At 34.8% G+C, this 18309-nt stretch overlaps 1 protein-coding gene across 1 annotated transcript; it reads left to right on the top strand.

Moving 5' to 3' along the window:
- Nucleotides 1-2619: 2619 nt before the first annotated feature.
- Nucleotides 2620-18053, top strand: LOC119604877. The gene is made up of 2 exons (XM_037957768.1): nt 2620-2838; nt 16719-18053. The coding sequence occupies exons 1-2, from the start codon at nt 2658-2660 to the stop codon at nt 18005-18007; spliced, it is 1470 nt and encodes a 489-aa protein (XP_037813696.1). The 5' UTR covers nt 2620-2657; the 3' UTR covers nt 18008-18053.
- Nucleotides 18054-18309: the final 256 nt, after the last annotated feature.

The raw sequence follows: 18309 nt of genomic DNA, 5'->3' as shown, positions 1-18309 counted from the left end.
TCAAAATATGAAATTATTACAATAATTTCAGTTTTATGTGCGTACATTTCAAAGTAGACTTTCAATCTACTTTACATCAATTTAGAATTTCAATTTTCTTTCTTGGTATTAGTACAAATCAAAGAACAGATATTAAAATGTCTGAAGTTATAATCATTGCTGCTCTCAAATCGATAAGATCATAAAGTTATTCTCATGTTTATTGAAATCAGTGTTGCCAACTTAGTGCTTTTAGCACTATTTGCGGTGCCTTTTGGTGTGCCAAACGCGGAAAATTTTGCTCATGGTGCCTTTTTTCAAAAAGGCACTACAGTGGTGCTTTCTAATTTTATGACAGTGCATTTAGTGCTTTTTATGCCCACCATCAAAAAAGATGAGTGGGGTATATTGATTTTGTCACTCCGTTTGTAACACATCGAAATATTGGTCGTAGACCCACAAAAGTATATATATTTTGGGTCCTTATTAAATTCTAAGCCGATCTAACCATGTCCATCCGTCTGTTCATCTGTCCGTCCGTCTGTCTGTTGAAAGCACGATAGGGTTAGATCGGAAAGAGCAAGCGAGTTAAATTTTTCCACAAATATTTCTTATAGGTAAGGTTTGTTTGGTATGGCAAATGGGCAATATGGGTCCGCAATTTCGCATATCCCCCATACAAGTGACCCCCCGAAAAACAGCTTTAACAGTCACAACTGTTTTAAACATACGAGTATAGCGATAAAATTTGGCACAAATAAGTTTTATATGCGTCAAAATCTCTGTACCAAATTTTATGGGAATCGGTCCAAAATTGACCCTACCCCCCATACGAGTATAGCGATGAAATTCAACATAAGTAAGTTTTATATAAGCCAAAATCTCTACTAAATTTTATAGAAATAGGTCTATAATTGAGCCTACCCCCATATAAGGTCTCCTTCAGAAAATGATTTAAACGGTCATTACTGACTTAAAAATACGAGTATAGCGATGAAATTCGGCATAAATAAGTTTTATATAAGGCAAAATGTCTCTACCAAATTTTATGGGAATTGGTCCATAACTGACCTTACCCCCAAATAAGGTCTCCCTATGAGTGCAGCGTTGAAATTCAACATAAGTAACTTTTATATGCATCAAAATTTCTCTACCAAATGACATTAATACTCATTACCGACTTAAAAATATTCGACATAAATATGTTTTATATAAGCCAAAATCTCTCTAGCAAATTTTACGGCAATCGGTCCATAATTGACCCTACCCCCACATATGGTCACCTTCAAAAATTGATTTTAACGCTCTTTACTGACTTAAAAATACGAGTATAGCGGAGAAATTCGAAATAAACAACTTTTATACAAACGTAATCTTCCTACTGAATTTAATTCGGATTTTTCGGTAACCTACCCTACCCCCTATTAAGGTCCCCTTAAAAATATGAGTACAGCGATGAAAATTGACAAAAAATAAGTTTTATACAATTTTTTTACACAATTGAACCTATCCCTAATATATAAAGCCTCCATGATTACTTCATCGTTGTACTCGCAATAAAAAGATTTTTATTATAATTCTTTATTCCGAATTTTATGACGATATAACTGACCAACAAAACAAAATCTATGTACAAAATTTTATGGGTATCGATATATAAACTTAAAAATAATATATATAGATTTTGCAAAAAAAATATATTTCACACAATTTTACAATTTGGGTGTGGTTACATCGGTTCGCCAGTTGGTAGTGTGCCTGTCAGTTTGAATGTTTAATGACATTTTACTATTTTTAAAATAACTTTTAAACAAATCAAGGAATTTGAAAATGTCTCATCTTATTTATCTAATATTCGTCAAACATTAGTTTTAGTTCTTACGTTACTAAAAATCTAACTCACACAGATGAAAGACTTTAGTATGACGCATGTTTTGTTTTGTCGTCAATGTTCTAAAAAACGAATTTTGGAGTCTTGTAGGAAATGAGCGAAATAATGTGCAATTTTTATTAAAATAAACAATATTTGACTAAAAAACGTTAGTGCTTTTTTACCCATTTTCAGTTAGAAAATTACGCTTTTTTACCCCTTTTTAATTTTTTTGCGCGCGTTTTGCTTGACCAATGTTGGCAACACTGATTGAAATGTGCATGTGTTTTTATATAGAGAGCCAAGAGCAGCACTAGAGTAAAGAACATAATAGGTATTTACTCCGAACAAATATAGTTAAAGTAGCTGAGTAAATATGATTAAATTTACGTCACGTAATGACCTTTCCAAATAAGTTACAGAGTTTAAATATTTTGTAAAATCTCTCTCTCTCTCTCAAGAAAAACTAAAAATAAATACGTGACGTATTTATGACAATAACAACAATGCGGAACATTTAGTTTTATTAAAGAGCAACAGGTGTTGGTATAAATATTTTCGAAAATATTTGTTTAAATACTCTCGCATAAAAACCTGAACATTAAATAAAATACATCAAATAAAGAAATGAAAATAAATAAATAAAATAAGATACATTCATGTATCTATAAAATAATGCATTTGTGAGTTTTTTCTTTCAGTTTATATAAAATTTATTTATTTTTTGGATAAAAAATCAGTGAGATTTTAAATTTCAATTTCAGTTATAAAGTAGCGGTCGTTGTGTTAATCGGTTGTAGTTGCTAAAATGATGACGCGTTTGTTTGTGAAAGTTTATCAAAGTTATTTTGTAGCGTTAATTATACTGACGCTGTCAAGTGTATTAATTGTTGAGGTAGAGTGTCGTCGAGCCATTCAACCTGTTGAAGATGTTGGAGATATTGTTAAACGATTAAATAATATTAATTTAAATGTTGTCGATAATGAAGGTAATTACTTAAAAGTGACCTACATATACATATGTATATGTATGTGTACAAATAAGTTTTCTTTAATGTTGAAGTTTTTTTAACTTTGTTTATAAATACTAAAATAAAATATTAATAAATTAATAACTAATGTTATAACTGTTTATATTGTATAACATATTAAACTAAAAATAGTTTAAATTTATTAATAACAAGTTAGAGTGCTATATTCGGCTGAGCCGAATCTTAAATACCCTCCACCAGCAACTTTTGTATTAGTACATTTCTAATTAATAAAATATTTGTAGAAATAAGTTTTCTCATGTCATAAATAGAAAAAACCCAAGATTTAAACATCTTAAATCTACTACAATTTCAAGATTTATTGAACATTAGAAACGCCACTTCCTTTTAAATTTTTATAGCGCCCTAAGATATGCTTTAGCGATATCTAGTATTTGCATGTGTGTGAAAGATTTAAGGATTTTCAAAATACATACATATATATAATTTTGTTCTACACAAATTTATAATGCAAATAGTTAAATACGGTTAAAGCGCTTTTAGGGGCAGGACCTAGTATGAGAAATATGACCAAATATAGACCAATCGTGAAAAATTTTTGAAATAACATTAAGTGCTTTTTGCATTACAAAATAGTATTTATGAACAAAAATAGTATTTATTTATATCATTATTTGGTAATGAGTTATGTGCCTTTAAGTGTTTTTCTGAAAGGGACCTTGTATGGGAGCTATGATCAATTATGGATCGATAGGAAAACAATTTCACAGTAATATTTCTCTGTATATGAGCAATATTTCTGCCAAACTTTATATGGATATCTTAATTTAGTAATGAGTTATGTGCGTTTAAGTGATTTTCGGGAGGGGACCTTGTATGGGAGCTATGACCAGTAATGGACCGATCGGAAAAAAAATTATCTGTAATATTTCTATGCATGTGGGCAATACTTGTACCAAATTTTATATGGATATCTTAATTTAGTAATGAGTTATGCGCGTTTAAGTGATTTTCGGGAGGGGACCTTGTATGGGAGCTATGACCAATTATGGACCGATCGGAAAAAAATTTCACGGTAATATTTCTATGCATGTGGGCAATACTTGTACCAAATTTTATATGGATATCTTAATTAAGTTATGAGTTATGCGCGTTTAAGTGATTTTCGGGAGGGGACCTTATATGGGAGCTATGAGCAATTATGGACCGATCGGAAAAAATTTTCACGGTAATATTTCTATGCATGTGGGCAATACCTGTACCAAATTTTATATGGATATCTTAATTTTATTATGAGTTATGCGCGTTTAAGTGATTTTCGGGAGGGGACCTTGTATGGGAGCTATGACCAATTATGGACCGATCGGAAAAAAATTTCATGGTAATATTTCTATGCATGTGGGCAATACTTGTACCAAATTTTATATGGATATCTTAATTTAGTTATGAGTTATGCGCGTTTAAGTGATTTTCGGGAGGGGACCTTGTATGGGAGCTATGACCAATTATGGACCGATCGGAAAAAAATTTCACAGTAATATTTCTATGCATGTGGGCAATACTTGTACCAAATTTGATATGGATATCTTAATTTAGTTATGAGTTATGCGCGTTTAAGTGATTTTCGGGAGGGGACCTTGTATGGGAGCTATGACCAATTATGGACCGATCGGAAAAAACTTTCACGGTAATATTTCTATGCATGTGGGCAATACTTGTACCAAATTTTATATGGATATCTTAATTTAGTTATGAGTTATGCGCGTTTAAGTGATTTTCGGGAGGGGACCTTGTATGGGAGCTATGACCAATTATGGACCGATCGGAAAAAAATTTCACGGTAATATTTCTGTATAGATAAGCAATACTTGTACCAAATTGTATATGGATATCTTAATTTAGTTATGAGTTATGCGCGTTTAAGTGATTTTCGGGAGGGGACCTTGTATTGGAGCTCTGACCAATTATGGACCGATCGGAAAAAAATTTTACGGTAATATTTCTATGCATGTGGGCAATACTTGTACCAAATTTTATATAGATATCTTAATTTAGTAATGAGTTATGCGCGTTTAAGTGATTTTCGGGAGGGGACCTTGTATGGGAGCTATGTCCAATTATGGACCGATCCATAAAATTTTTCCTCTGGAAGAATTCTATTGACATAAGATTTTAATTTGTGAAATTTTGTGAAGATATCAACATTGTAGCGGAAGTTATTAACAAAAAACCCATTTTTCGGGAATTTGTACTTTTGTATGGGAGGTATATGACATTGTGGACCGATTCTGGCAATTTTCAGCAGGGATCAAGATCTTGTGCAGAAACGAATATATGGTGATTTCCATGAAATTATCTTGCATAGTTTTCGAGAAAATTATATCATAATGTGTAAAAAATGCTTATTTTTTTCCGAGGTTGTTTTAAATTTTGATTCATAACTTTTCCCGGTGTGAACCGATTTTGCCCATTTGCAATACCAAACAACTTAGGAAAATGAAGAACATTTTGGGTGAATTTGGTTAAGCTCTATTGCTTCGTTTTATCGTGAGCGTGTTTTACACAGACAGACGGACAGACGGACAGACGGACAGACGGACATAGCTAAATCGACTCAGAATTTGATAAGGACCCAGAATATATATACTTTGTTGGGTCTCAGATGAATATTTCTTGGTGTTACACACGGAATGACAAAGTTATATATACCCTCTATCACCACTGATGGTGGTGGAGGGTATAACAAGTTAGAGAGAGTGCTATATTCGGCTGAGCCGAATCTTAAATACCCTCCAACAGCCACTTTTATATTAATACTAATTAATACGAATTGATCAAATATTTGTAGAAATTAGTTTTCTCATGTCTTAAATAGAAAAAATCCCAAGATTTAAACAGCATAAATCTATTACGATTCCAAGATTTATTGAACATTACAAACGCCATTTTCTTTATATTTTAATAGCGCTTAGTGATATCTAGTAATTTGCATGTATGCATGTGTGTGAAAGATTTAAGTATTTTCAAAATACATATATATAATTTTGTTCTACGCAAATTGATAATGCAACTAGTTAAATACGGTTAAAGCGCTTTTATGGGCAGGACCTAGTATTGGAGATATGACCAATTATAGACCGATCGTAAAAAATTCTTTAAGCAAAATTTCTGTACATAAAAGCTATATTTCAGTCAAATTTTGTATCAATATCGTAATTTTGTAATATGTTATGAGTGTTTATTTGATTTTCTGAAGGGAAACTTTTATGGGACCGACCGTGAAAAAATCTTGAAATAGAATTTTTGTATACAAAACTAATATTTGTACCAAATTTTGTATCAATAGCTTTATTTGGTAAAGAGTAATGTGCGTTTAAGAGATTTTCGTAAAAGGACCTTGTATGGGAGCTATGACCAATTATGTATATAAAGACAAAATTTCAAAATTCTGTATCTATATCATTATTTGGTAATGAATATTGTGCATTTAAGTGATTTTCTGGAGGGGACTAGTATGTGAGCTATGACCAAATATGGACCGATCGTACAACAATTTTATAGGTTAATTTATGTATATTTTTGCTAAATGTATGGATATCAATATTTGGTAATGAGTTATGCGCGTTTAAGTGATTTTCGGGAGGGAACCTTGTATGAGAGCTATGACCAAGAATTGACCAATCATGAAAAAATTTTGAAATAACATTTAAGTGTACAAAAATAATATTTATGCCACATATTTTGAGTTATTAGGTAATGAGCTACGTGCCTTTAAGTGTTTTTCTGAAACGGACCTTGTATGGGAGCTATGATCAATTATGGACTGATAGGAAAATAATTTCACAGTAATATTTCTGTGCATATAAGCATCTTGGATATCTTCATTAACTAATGAGTTATGTGGTTTTAAGTGATTTTCGGGAGAGGACCTTGTATGGGAGCTATGACCAATTATGGACAGATCGGAAAATAATTTTCAGTTATATTTCTCAGTCATATAAGCAGTACTTGTACCAAATTTTATATAGATATCTTACTTTAGTAATGAGTTATGCGCGTTTAAGTGATTTTCGGGAGGGGACCTTGTATGGGAGCTATGACCAATTATGGACCGATCCAAGAAAACTTTCATAGTAATATTTCTGTATATAAGAGCAATACTTGTACCAAATTTTATATGGATATCTTCATTTACTAATGAGTTATGTGGTTTTAAGTGATTTTCGGGAGGGGACCTCATATGGGAGCCATGACCAATTATGGACATATCGGAAAAAAATTTCACGGTAATATTTTTGTGCATACGGGCAATACCTTTACCACATTTTATATGGATATCTTTATTTTGTAATGAGTTATGTGCGTTTAAGTGATCTTCGGGAGGGGACCTTGTATGGGAGCTATGACCAATTATGGACCGATCGGAAAAACATTTCTCAGTAATATTTCTGTACAGATAAGCAATACTTGTACCAAATTTTATATGGATATCTTAATTAAATAATGAGTTATGCGCGTTTAAGTGATTTTCGGGAGGGGACCTTGTATGGGAGCTATGACCAATTATGGACCGATCGGGAAAAATTTCATAGTAATATTTCTGTACAGATGAGCAATACTTGTACCAAGTTTTATATGGATATCCTAATTAAGTAATGAGTTATGGGCGTTTAAATGATTTTCGGGAGGGGACCTTGTATGGGAGCTATGACCAATTATGGACCGATCGAAAAAAAATTTCGTAGTAATATTTCTGTATGTGAGAGCAATACTTGTACCAAATTCTATATGGTTATCTTAATTTAGTAATGAATTATGTGCGTTTAAGTGATTTTCGGGAGGGGACCTTGTATGGGAGCTATGTCCAATTATGGACCGATCCAAAAAATTTTTTCTCTGAATGAATTCTATTGACATAAGATTTTAATTTGTAAAATTATGTGAAGATATCGAGATTGTGACGGAAGTTATTAACAAAAAACCGATTTTCCGGGAATATGTACTTTTGTATGGGAGGTATATGAAATTGTGGACCGATTCTAGCAATTTTCAGCAGGGATCAAGTTTTCATGTAGGAACTTATTCATGGTGATTTTCATGAATTTATCTTGCATAGTTTTCGAGAAAATTGCATCCGAATGTGTAAAAAATGCTTATTTTTTTCGAGGTTGTTTTCAATTTTGATTCATAACTTTTCCCGGTATGAACCGATTTTGCTCATTTTCAATACCAAACTGCTTAGGATAACAATGAATATTTTCGGTGAATTTGGTGTACTTCCTTTGCTTAGTTTTAACGTGAGCGTGTTTTAGGCAGACAGACGGACAGACGGACAGACAGACGGACATAGCTAAATCGACTCAGAATTTGATAAGGACCCAGAATATATATACTTTGTTGGGTCTCAGATGAATATTTCTTGGTGTTACACACGGAATGACAAAGTTATATATACCCTCTATCACCACTGATGGTGGTGGAGGATATAATAATTTTCGTCGAAAATTAACTAAAGTTTTTTAATGATGTTTTGTTTTAATTTTGTCACGTCATTCAGTTTAAATTATTAATGTAAATTTAAGAGAAACAAACAAATCACTATAATGATTTGTAGAATCAAAAAAGTGTTACACGCGGCTATTCATAATCTTAAATTAGCTTTATTAATTATACCCTACACCACACTAGTGGGGAGGGTATTATGCGTTTGTGCTGATGTTTGTAACACAAAAAATATTGGTCTTACTCCCACCTTAAAGTATACCAATCAGCTCAGAATCACTTCCTGAGCCAATTTAGGCTATGTCCGTGTGTCCATGTAAACCTTGTGCGCACTCTACAGGTCGCAATTTTTGAGATAATTTGATGAAATTTGTAACGTGAGCTTCTTTTGGCCCAAGGACAAACGTTATTGTAAATGGTTGCAATCGGTCTATTATTTCACCTAGTCCCCATACAACCTGACCCAAAAATTGAAACAACTAAGTTTTATAACATCCTAAATAACACTGTCGATTTTCATAGTGATCGGCCTCATTTTAACCTATCCCCCATACACAGTCCCCTTCAGAAAATGAGTTGAATGTCCAAAATTCACTTATAAATACTAGTATCACAATGAAATTTGGCACAAATATGTTTTATATAAACATAAATCCCCACATTAAATTTTATAAGGACCGGACCAATTTTTGTCCTAGCGCCTATACAACCGGACTTTCCAATTTGGCCTTTTATCTTTTAACTACGTTTAATATACTACTATCTATCTAAAAATCAGCATAATTAAGTTTTATATAATCCTTAATAACACTGTCAATTTTAGTAATGATCGGGCCACATTTAACCCTAGCCCCTATACAAAGTCCCCTTCAGAGAATGACTTGAATGTCAACATGTCCCTAGTATGACGATAAAAGTTTGCACAAATAAGTTTTATATAAACATAATTCCCAACAATAAATTTTAAAGGGATCGGTTCAATTTCTGCCCTAGCCCCCATACAACCGGACCTTCTGATTTGGGCCTTTTATTTCCTAACTACGTCTAATATACTACTATCTATCCAAAATTCGGTACAATGTGCTGATGTTTGTAACACTGAAAAATATTTGTCCTTAAGTATACCAGTTGGTTCAGAACCGCTTTCTGATTCGATTATGCTATGTCCGTCTTTGAGAGCTCAGGAGGGATACTTTACATCGAGTTGATATGATGTCAATGATCGTCTCACTGCTGAGCTTGCTGTTAGCATTTTATAACAGTTCATTACCTTAGAAGCAATTGTGTACACTATATTATTGTTGGACAGATAGTCTATCTTACACAGTACAGTTCAATTGAAAGATTTCCCGTTCAATGTTGATGTCCTTAAAGGGCAGTTCTTTTATAACGAAGTTAGTTCTAACTAGAATATCTTATGAGAAGTCAATTGATGCTTTAGCTTGGGGAATTTGGTTCTCTTTGTCACAGAGTTTTCCACCCGGGGGCATGTTACCTTCATAAAAGACCCTCATCTTGGTGTTATTGCAATCCCAGGGAAAAAAGTCACTACCAACACCTTTAGTCTGCCCCGACTATAAACTGGTGATGATCAAAAGTAGTTAGTTCTGACTGGAATATCATATGAGAAGACGATTGTTGCTTTAGCTTGGGGAATCTGGTTCTCTTTGTCACAGAGTTTTCCCCCTGGGGGCATGTTACCTTGATAGAAGACCTTAATCTTGGTGTTATTGCAATCCCGGGAAAAAGCGGTGCTACCAATACCTTTAATCTGCACCGACTATAAACAGGTGATGATTAAAAGTATCCTCGGCCTTTTCTTGGAAACCATTAATCTGGTTTTGAACCAAAAATCTGGTACCATGGGAACTAGTAGGTTTATCTTGTCCCGGTTTTTGGAGAGTTTTTTCGGGGTGCACGTGGTGGCTATGGTTTAAACCAAAATTCGAGGCAAGAAAATGTGAGTTAAAAGACTGATGCACATTAAAGTCTATAATTCGGAATAAGTTTTGTAATGTTGCGAGACAAAGATACCCCACAGAGGAGAGACTGTGGGACTAAGCGTTGCAAATTAGTTGCTGTTAAGTGTATATGATGCAGGGTGGATGTAAGGTTAGGTTAGGTTAGGTTGATAGGAGGATGTATACTACATCAAATCCGAAGAAATACACCTAGGCCACTATCGGGCCTGTTGTGCGCTCCAATTCAAGAAAAAAAAAAAAAATTGTTCACTGAATGTATTATTTTTCCATGTTCAGAAACTCAGTTTCCTGGACGTAATTCCTAAGAATCTTCCAATCGGTGTTGGTTAAGAATGTTATTTCCGGAATAACATCACTTCCAAGATACCTGGATCTAACTTCGACGAATGCCTGACAATGGCAAAGAAAGTGCTCCAGAGTTTCACTGTCCTCTCCACATGCTCTACATTCATCTGAATTCGCACGTCCAATTTTGTATAGATGTGCTCGTAATCCTGTGTGTCCACTGAGAATACGTACCATCATACTAACCTCAGACTTGTTCATTTTGAGAAGATTTCTCGTCTTGCTCTCATCAGGGTCACCCCATAGAATCTTTGTGGTTCTACCCACCGTTTCATTATTCCAAGAGGCCTTATGGGATTCTCTCATCCATATTTTTATACCCTCCACCACCATTAGTGGTGATAGAGGGTATATATAACTTTGTCATTCCGTGTGTAACACCAAGAAATATTCATCTGAGACCCAACAAAGTATATATATTCTGGGTCCTTATCAAATTCTGAGTCGATTTAGCTATGTCCGTCTGTCTGTCCGTCTGTCCGTCTGTCTGCCTAAAACACGCTCACGTTAAAACTAAGCAAAGGAAGTACACCAAATTCACCGAAAATATTCATTGTTGTCCTAAGCAGTTTGGTATTGAAAATGAGCAAAATCGGTTCATACCGGGAAAAGTTATGAATCAAAATTTAAAACAACCTCGAAAAAAATAAGCATTTTTTACACATTCGGATGCAATTTTCTCGAAAACTATGCAAGATAAATTCATGAAAATCACCACACATAAGTTCCTACACGAGAACTTGATCCCTGCTGAAAATTGCTAGAATCGGTCCACAATTTCATATATCTCCCATACAAAAGTACATATTCCCGGAAAATGGGTTTTTTGTTAATAACTTCTGTCACAATGCCTATATCTTCACAAAATTTTACAAATTAAAATCTTGTGTCAATAGAATTCATTCAGAGAAAAAATTTTCTGGATCGGTCCATAATTGGTCATAGCTCCCATACAAGGTCCCCTCCCGAAAATCACTTAAACGCGCATAACTCATTACTAAATTAAGATATCCATATAAAATTTGGTATAAGTATTACCCATATGCACAGAAATGTTACTGTGAAATTTTTTCCCGATCGGTCCATAATTGGTCATAGCTCCCATACAAGGTCCCCTCCCGAAAATCACTTAAACGCTCATAACTCATTACTAAATTAAGATATCCATATAAAATTTGGTGTAAGTATTGCCCATATGCACAGAAATGTTACTGTGAAATTTTTTCCCGATCGGTCCATAATTGGTCATAGCTCCCATACAAGGTCCCCTCCTGAAAATCACTTAAACGCGCATAACTCATTACTAAATTAAGATATCCATATAAAATTTGGTGTATGTATTGCTTATATGCACAGAAATGTTACTGTGAAATTTTTTCCCGATCGGTCCATAATTGGTCATAGCTCCCATACAAGGTCCCCTCCCGAAAATCAATTAAACGCGCATAGCTCATTACTAAATTAAGATATCCATATAAAATTTGGTATAAGTATTACTCATATGCACAGAAATGTTACTGTGAAATTTTTTCCCGATCGGTCCATAATTGGTCATAGCTCCCATACAAGGTCCCCTCTCGAAAATCACTTAAACGCGCATAACTCATTACTAAATTAAGATATCCATATAAAATTTGGTGTAAGTATTGCCCATATGCACAGAAATTTTACTGTGAAATTTTTTCCGATCGGTCCATAATTGGTCATAGCTCCCATGCAAGGTCCCCTCCCGAAAATCACTTAAACGCGCATAGCTCATTACTAAATTAAGATATCCATATAAAATTAGGTATAAGTATTACTCATATGCACAGAAATGTTACTGTGAAATTTTTTCCCGATCGGTCCATAATTGGTCATAGCTCCCATACAAGGTCCCCTCCCGAAAATCACTTAAACGCGCATAGCTCATTACTAAATTAAGATATCCATATAAAATTTGGTACAAGTATTGTTTATATGCACAGAAATGTTACTGTGAAATTTTTTCCCGACCGGTCCATAATTGGTCATAGCTCTCATAATAGGTCCCCTCCAGGAAATCACTTAGATGAACAATATTCATTACCAAATAATGATATAGATACAGAATTTTGAAATATTGTCTTTATATACATAATTGGTCATAGCTCCCATACAAGGTCCTTTTACGAAAATCTCTTAAACGCACATTTTTTCTTTACCAAATAAAGCTATACTAAATTACGATATAGATACAAAATTTGACTGAAATATAGCTTTTATGTACAGAAATTTTGCTTAAATAATTTTTTACGATCGGTCTATAATTGATCTTATCTCCCATACTAGGAACTGCCCCTTAAAGCGCTTTAACCTTATTTAACTATTTGCATTATCAATTTGTGTAGAACAAAATTATATATATGTATGTATTTTCAAAATCCTTAAATCTTTCACACACATGCATACATGCAAATTATTAAATATTGCTAAGCACTATAAAAATATAAAAGAAAATGGCGTTTATAATGTTCAATTAATCTTGGAATTGTAATAGATGTAAGCTGTTTAAATCTTGGGATTTTTCTATTTAAGACATGAGAAGACTTATTTCTACAAATATTTGATCAATTAGAAAAAGTATTAATATAAAAGTAGCTGGTGGAGGGTATTTAAGATTCGGCTCAGCCGAATATAGCACTCTAACTTGTTAATTCAGCTTTTGTTGCGTCGAATGGTTTTGCGTTTGTCAGGTTAACTACATCGAGCTCTCTTCCCTTTAAAGCTATTACATTTCGTTGCCGATTACTCCCGAGTGGCCTGGTACCCATATGATGTGAACCTTACCTCTGGGAGAGTATTCAGTTAAAGCTTTTTTTACAATCCAATACGGTCTTAGATTTAATTCTATCACCTGATATCGCACAAATTGCCTTCTGGCTGTCGGTAAATATATTAAGCCCTGTGGGCGCCATATTTATTCTAATCCAATTTACACATTCCGTTATTGCTCGTACTTCTGCCTGGAAGCTTGTGTTATGATTAGGTAAACGGTGGTATATTTCTGTTTCTGGGTCTTCAATATAGAACCCCAGACCCACTTTGTCCCCTAATTGAGAGCCATCCGTGTAGCAACGGATTCCTACTGGTATTTTCTCTAATGTTCCGCTTGACCAAGACATTCTATCTGGGATTAGCGTTTCAAAGTTTCCGACATATTCAGTGTCTGGTATGCGATCAGGCACGTCCGATGAATGTGTATAACCTTCCAATGTGTCCAGTATACATTGATGACGTGTCCTATAACCGTTTTTGGCCAGTTCGCCTAAAGTAAAGAGCCGTTCGGCTGTAAGCGCCGCCTCATATCTTATATATGTTTCAATGGGTGGAATATCTAGCAACGTTTCCAGAGCCTTGGTTGAAGTAGTACACATGGCACCACTTATACCCAAGCAGCATGTACGTTGAACTCCCTGTAGTAGTTTGATATTACACTTTTTGTCCAAAGCAGTCCACCAGATTATTGAAGCATAAGCTAGAATTGGTCTAATTACACTTTTATAAAGCCAATTTGTCATAGTAGGACTAAGACCCCATTTCATGCCTATGGTTCTCCTACATATCGCCCAGCACCGATGTGCCTTGTTGATCCTATCCTCTATGTGGTGTCTCCATTTTAATTTCCGGTCAAGTATTACACCTAAGTACTTAACTTTGTCTGTCACCGGTATCTTCTTGCCCAAGAAGCAAGGTTCAGTATATGTAGAAATGTTTGTCTTTCTTGTGAAAAGACAGATTTCCGTCTTCGCCGGGTTAACATTAAGGCCTCTCAGTTGAGCCCAGCTCAAGGCCGTATTCAGAGCCTCCTCAGCTCTTCTACACAAGTAATTTGGATCCTTTCCCTTTAAAAGTATTACGACATCGTCTGCATAGCAGACAGGTCTAAGTCCTTTCTCGGTTAGGGTCCTTAGGAGGCTATTAATCGTGGTGACCCAGAGTAAAGGTGACAAAATGCCACCCTGTGGTATACCGCGAAATACCTTTTTCCTGATACTTATATCGTACATCTCGCAGCTTATCCATCTGTTCCTTAGCATGTAGTTGATCCAGTTACGGAGCACCCGGTCAACATAAAACTGGTCTAGGGATTGGATAAGGGTATCAGTGTGCACGTTATTGAAAGCGCCTTCGATGTCAATGCATACCGCCAGTGTATACAGTTTGCTATCGAAAGATTCACCTATGTAGTGGACAACTTCATTTAAAGCGGTTTCCACCGATCGTCCCTTTACATAAGCATGCTGCTTATATTTAAGGTCATTGTATGGTATGCTGCTTTTAACCATGCTATCGACTATCCGTTCCAAGGTTTTAAGTAGGAAGGACGTAAGACTTATCGGTCGATAGGACTTAGGTGTCGCATAGCTTGGTTTCCCTGGTTTGGGTATAAATATTACCCTTGCATCCTGCCATTTAACTGGGGTATATGCCAATTTTAAGCATGCAGTGAATATCTGTGACAGATGTACGGAAACCAGTCCCGCCTCGATCTGCAAAAGTGCCGGGAAAATTCCATCCGGCCCTGCAGCTTTATAGGGAGCAAAGCTCTTGATTGCCCCTTTAACCATGTCAGTTGTAATAACTATTTCCGTGTTACCCTCCCCTTCCTCCAATATCGGTTCATCTATGTTATTCGATGGGTGGATGTAAAGTATACGGGATTTATCCTCCGTAAGAGTAAGTGTTTCGGATGTTGTTCTCCATGAGTGGGTCGAATGAAAGAGAAGTGTGCTGGGTTAAATGGTGATGGATGAAAGATATCTTATAAAAGTGCTACCATTGAATTTTCCTTGTCCAGGTATGTTTAAAGTTTATATTATTCATACCAAATTTATCACAGTGTGTTCTCTGTAATTAAGAACAAATACTTGGTTTATTTGATGGATTCGTGATTTGTTCTACCGAATACGTCTCTAGGTGATATTACGATAAACCGGTGTCCGTCTGTCGCTAGTTTATAGTTAATTTTACAAATTAAATGTATATATATAAATATGAATGCTATATTTGGCTCTGCCGAATCTAATATACCCACCATCAAACCTTATGCCGTAAAGGGAATGCTCTCCTATACACATCAGGGTGATATTACTCATAAAATTTACTGAAGAGGATCTTATATGAGAGGTATGGTGAATTATTGACCGTTTTTTATAAAAATTTTCATAATTCTTTTAGCCCGATTTTGGTTCGTATAAAACATGTTTACATCGAATATCAGTTCCCGACACTTTACGCATTAAATTCGGTAGGAAGATTTACGTTCCTATAAAAGTTTCTTAGGTTTTGGCTCGTATTAAACTTACTTATGTCAAATTTCATCTATACACTCGTACTTTTAAGACAGTAATGAGCGTTAAAAAATTACCGGGAAGGGACCTTATATGGGGATATGGTCAATTATAGACCGATCCACATAAAATTTGCTAGAGAGGATTTTACTCGTATTTTTAAGCCAGTAATGAGCGTTAAAGTCGTTTTTTTAAGGGGACCTTATATGGGGAGTAGGGTCAATTATGGTCCGATCCACATAAAATTTGATAGACAGATTTTGGCTCGCATGGAACTTATGTGTGTCGAATTTCATCGCTATACTCGTATTTTTAAGTAATGAGCATTAAAGTATTTTTTTGAAGTGGACCTTATATGGGGGGGTAGGGTCAATTATGGGCCAATCCATATAAAATTTAATAGATTGATTTCGGTACTCGTATTTTTAAGCCAGTAATGAGCGTTTAAGTCATTTTTTGAAGGGGACCTTATATGGGGGGTAGGGTCAATTATGGACCGATCCTCATAAAATTTGGTACAGAGATTTTGACTCGCATGAAACTTATTTGTGTCGAATTTCATCGCTATACTAGTAATTTTAAAAGAGATATGCCCGTTTTTTGATGGTGGGTATAAAAATATTTTTTATGTTAAACCCCATAAAAAAGTCCTTTCATTAAATTAAAATTGAATTTCTACACACTGATCGACATTAATACAAATTTATTTAACACTTATCCTTTTCTCTCCATTAAGGACCACCTTGTTTATTGGACATACAACAGGACTTACCAAAAAGAAACAAACCACAACCTCTATACATCATACCAGATACAAATCAATTTTGGTTACCCAATGCGCGTGGCCAATTGCAAATACCACGTGGAGCTGTTATAGAATTACATTGTTCGAAGTCATTTGCCAATACAACGGAGGACAATAATACTGGCTCAGAATCATCCAACAAAAACCAAAACAATAATATTAAATTCAGTAATATCTTACAAGTGGCCAAGAATACAAAGACATTGCGACCACGTTGCTTACACGATAAAACTTTCCTGTGGCAGGGTGAGAAGTATGAGTTTCAACAATTCATTTGTGAACAACCGGCCAAGTATATGGTTGAACAATTGCATGAGAAATGTCCTACAATGACAGATGATCAGGCATCCGTGGAAGCTCAAATGTACCGTGTAGGTTTCAACATTACTGGTAATCGTTTTCTGGAAACAATGCGTGTCTGTTATGACGATACGTTGTTGCGTACATTGTATGTGCAACATACATTGTTGCCGGCCAGTGTACATTTTCAGAAACACGTTAAGCGCTTGAATTTTAGCAAAGCTGGCCATTTCAAAAATGTCAATATGAATCAGCTTTATACACAACAATATCAGCGACAGCAAGCGGCAGGTTTGTTGCAAGGCCAGCATGAGCATCTTTTCGACAATAATACATTGTTTTTGGCTCGTGGCCATTTGGCAGCTAAATCCGACTTTATCTATGGCAATCAACAGAGAGCCACCTTTAATTTCTTTAACGTTGCTCCGCAGTGGCAGGCATTCAATGGTGGCCAGTGGGCAGCCCTGGAGGATGAAGTGCGTAAGTTTGTGGCAAAGTCAAAGCTACAGGTGGACTGTTATACTGGCACCTTTGGTGTATTACAATTGCCATACAAAACTGGCGATAGTGCTGGTGCTGGTGTCGTACAATATCGTGATTTCTATTTAACCATGGACAGTAACAACAATGGCATACTACCCGTACCTCAGCTATACTATCGTGTACTAATTGATCGTTCACGTTATCCCATGCGTGGTATTGCTTTAGTTGGCGTAAATAATCCTCATGCTACACTAAATGAAATCAACTCATCGTTTATAATCTGCGATGACATTCATGACCAGGTGCCCTGGTTGCGCTGGATGCGTAATAAAAATTTAAAAAAGGGTTTTATGTACGCTTGTCAAGTGCCAGATTTTGTTGCAGCTGTGGGACATTTACCAAAAAGTCTGTTAAATGTCAAAGAACTTCTAGTCTAAATGAATGAATGATTGTGTTCAGATGAAAAGTTGATTAAATTTTAAAAAGTTAAACAGTAGCTTTTAAAGTAATCAATCGAATATGTAGTTAATCAATTAGTTAATTAAGTTATTTATTGTATAGAATAAGATATTTATTTTAAATATAGTTAGTTAAATTTAAAACAAATTAAAATATAAGAAATTTTAAAAATCCTTATGTACTTCATTTGTCTCAAAATTTAAATTATCATTATTTCATTTACAAATTTTAATCGTGTAAAATCAGTTACAGGTGTAGCAAACTTCTGTGGTTTTTGTTT

Source organism: Lucilia sericata, unplaced genomic scaffold (assembly GCF_015586225.1).
Source record: "Lucilia sericata isolate MDLA Ls3-8-SP2 unplaced genomic scaffold, ASM1558622v1 Contig000439F_arrow, whole genome shotgun sequence".
Lineage (NCBI taxonomy): Eukaryota > Metazoa > Arthropoda > Insecta > Diptera > Calliphoridae > Lucilia > Lucilia sericata.
Note: the sequence above shows the minus strand (reverse complement) of the source record. Positions and strands in the feature narration are given on the sequence as shown.

Coding starts and splice junctions, on each gene's coding strand:
- LOC119604877 (XM_037957768.1), top strand. CDS start 2,658: ATGATGACGCGTTTGTTTGTGAAAGTTTATCAAAGTTATTTTGTAGCG. Junction 2,839..16,718: donor AAATGTTGTCGATAATGAAG/GTAATTACTTAA, acceptor CTCTCCATTAAG/GACCACCTTGTTTATTGGAC.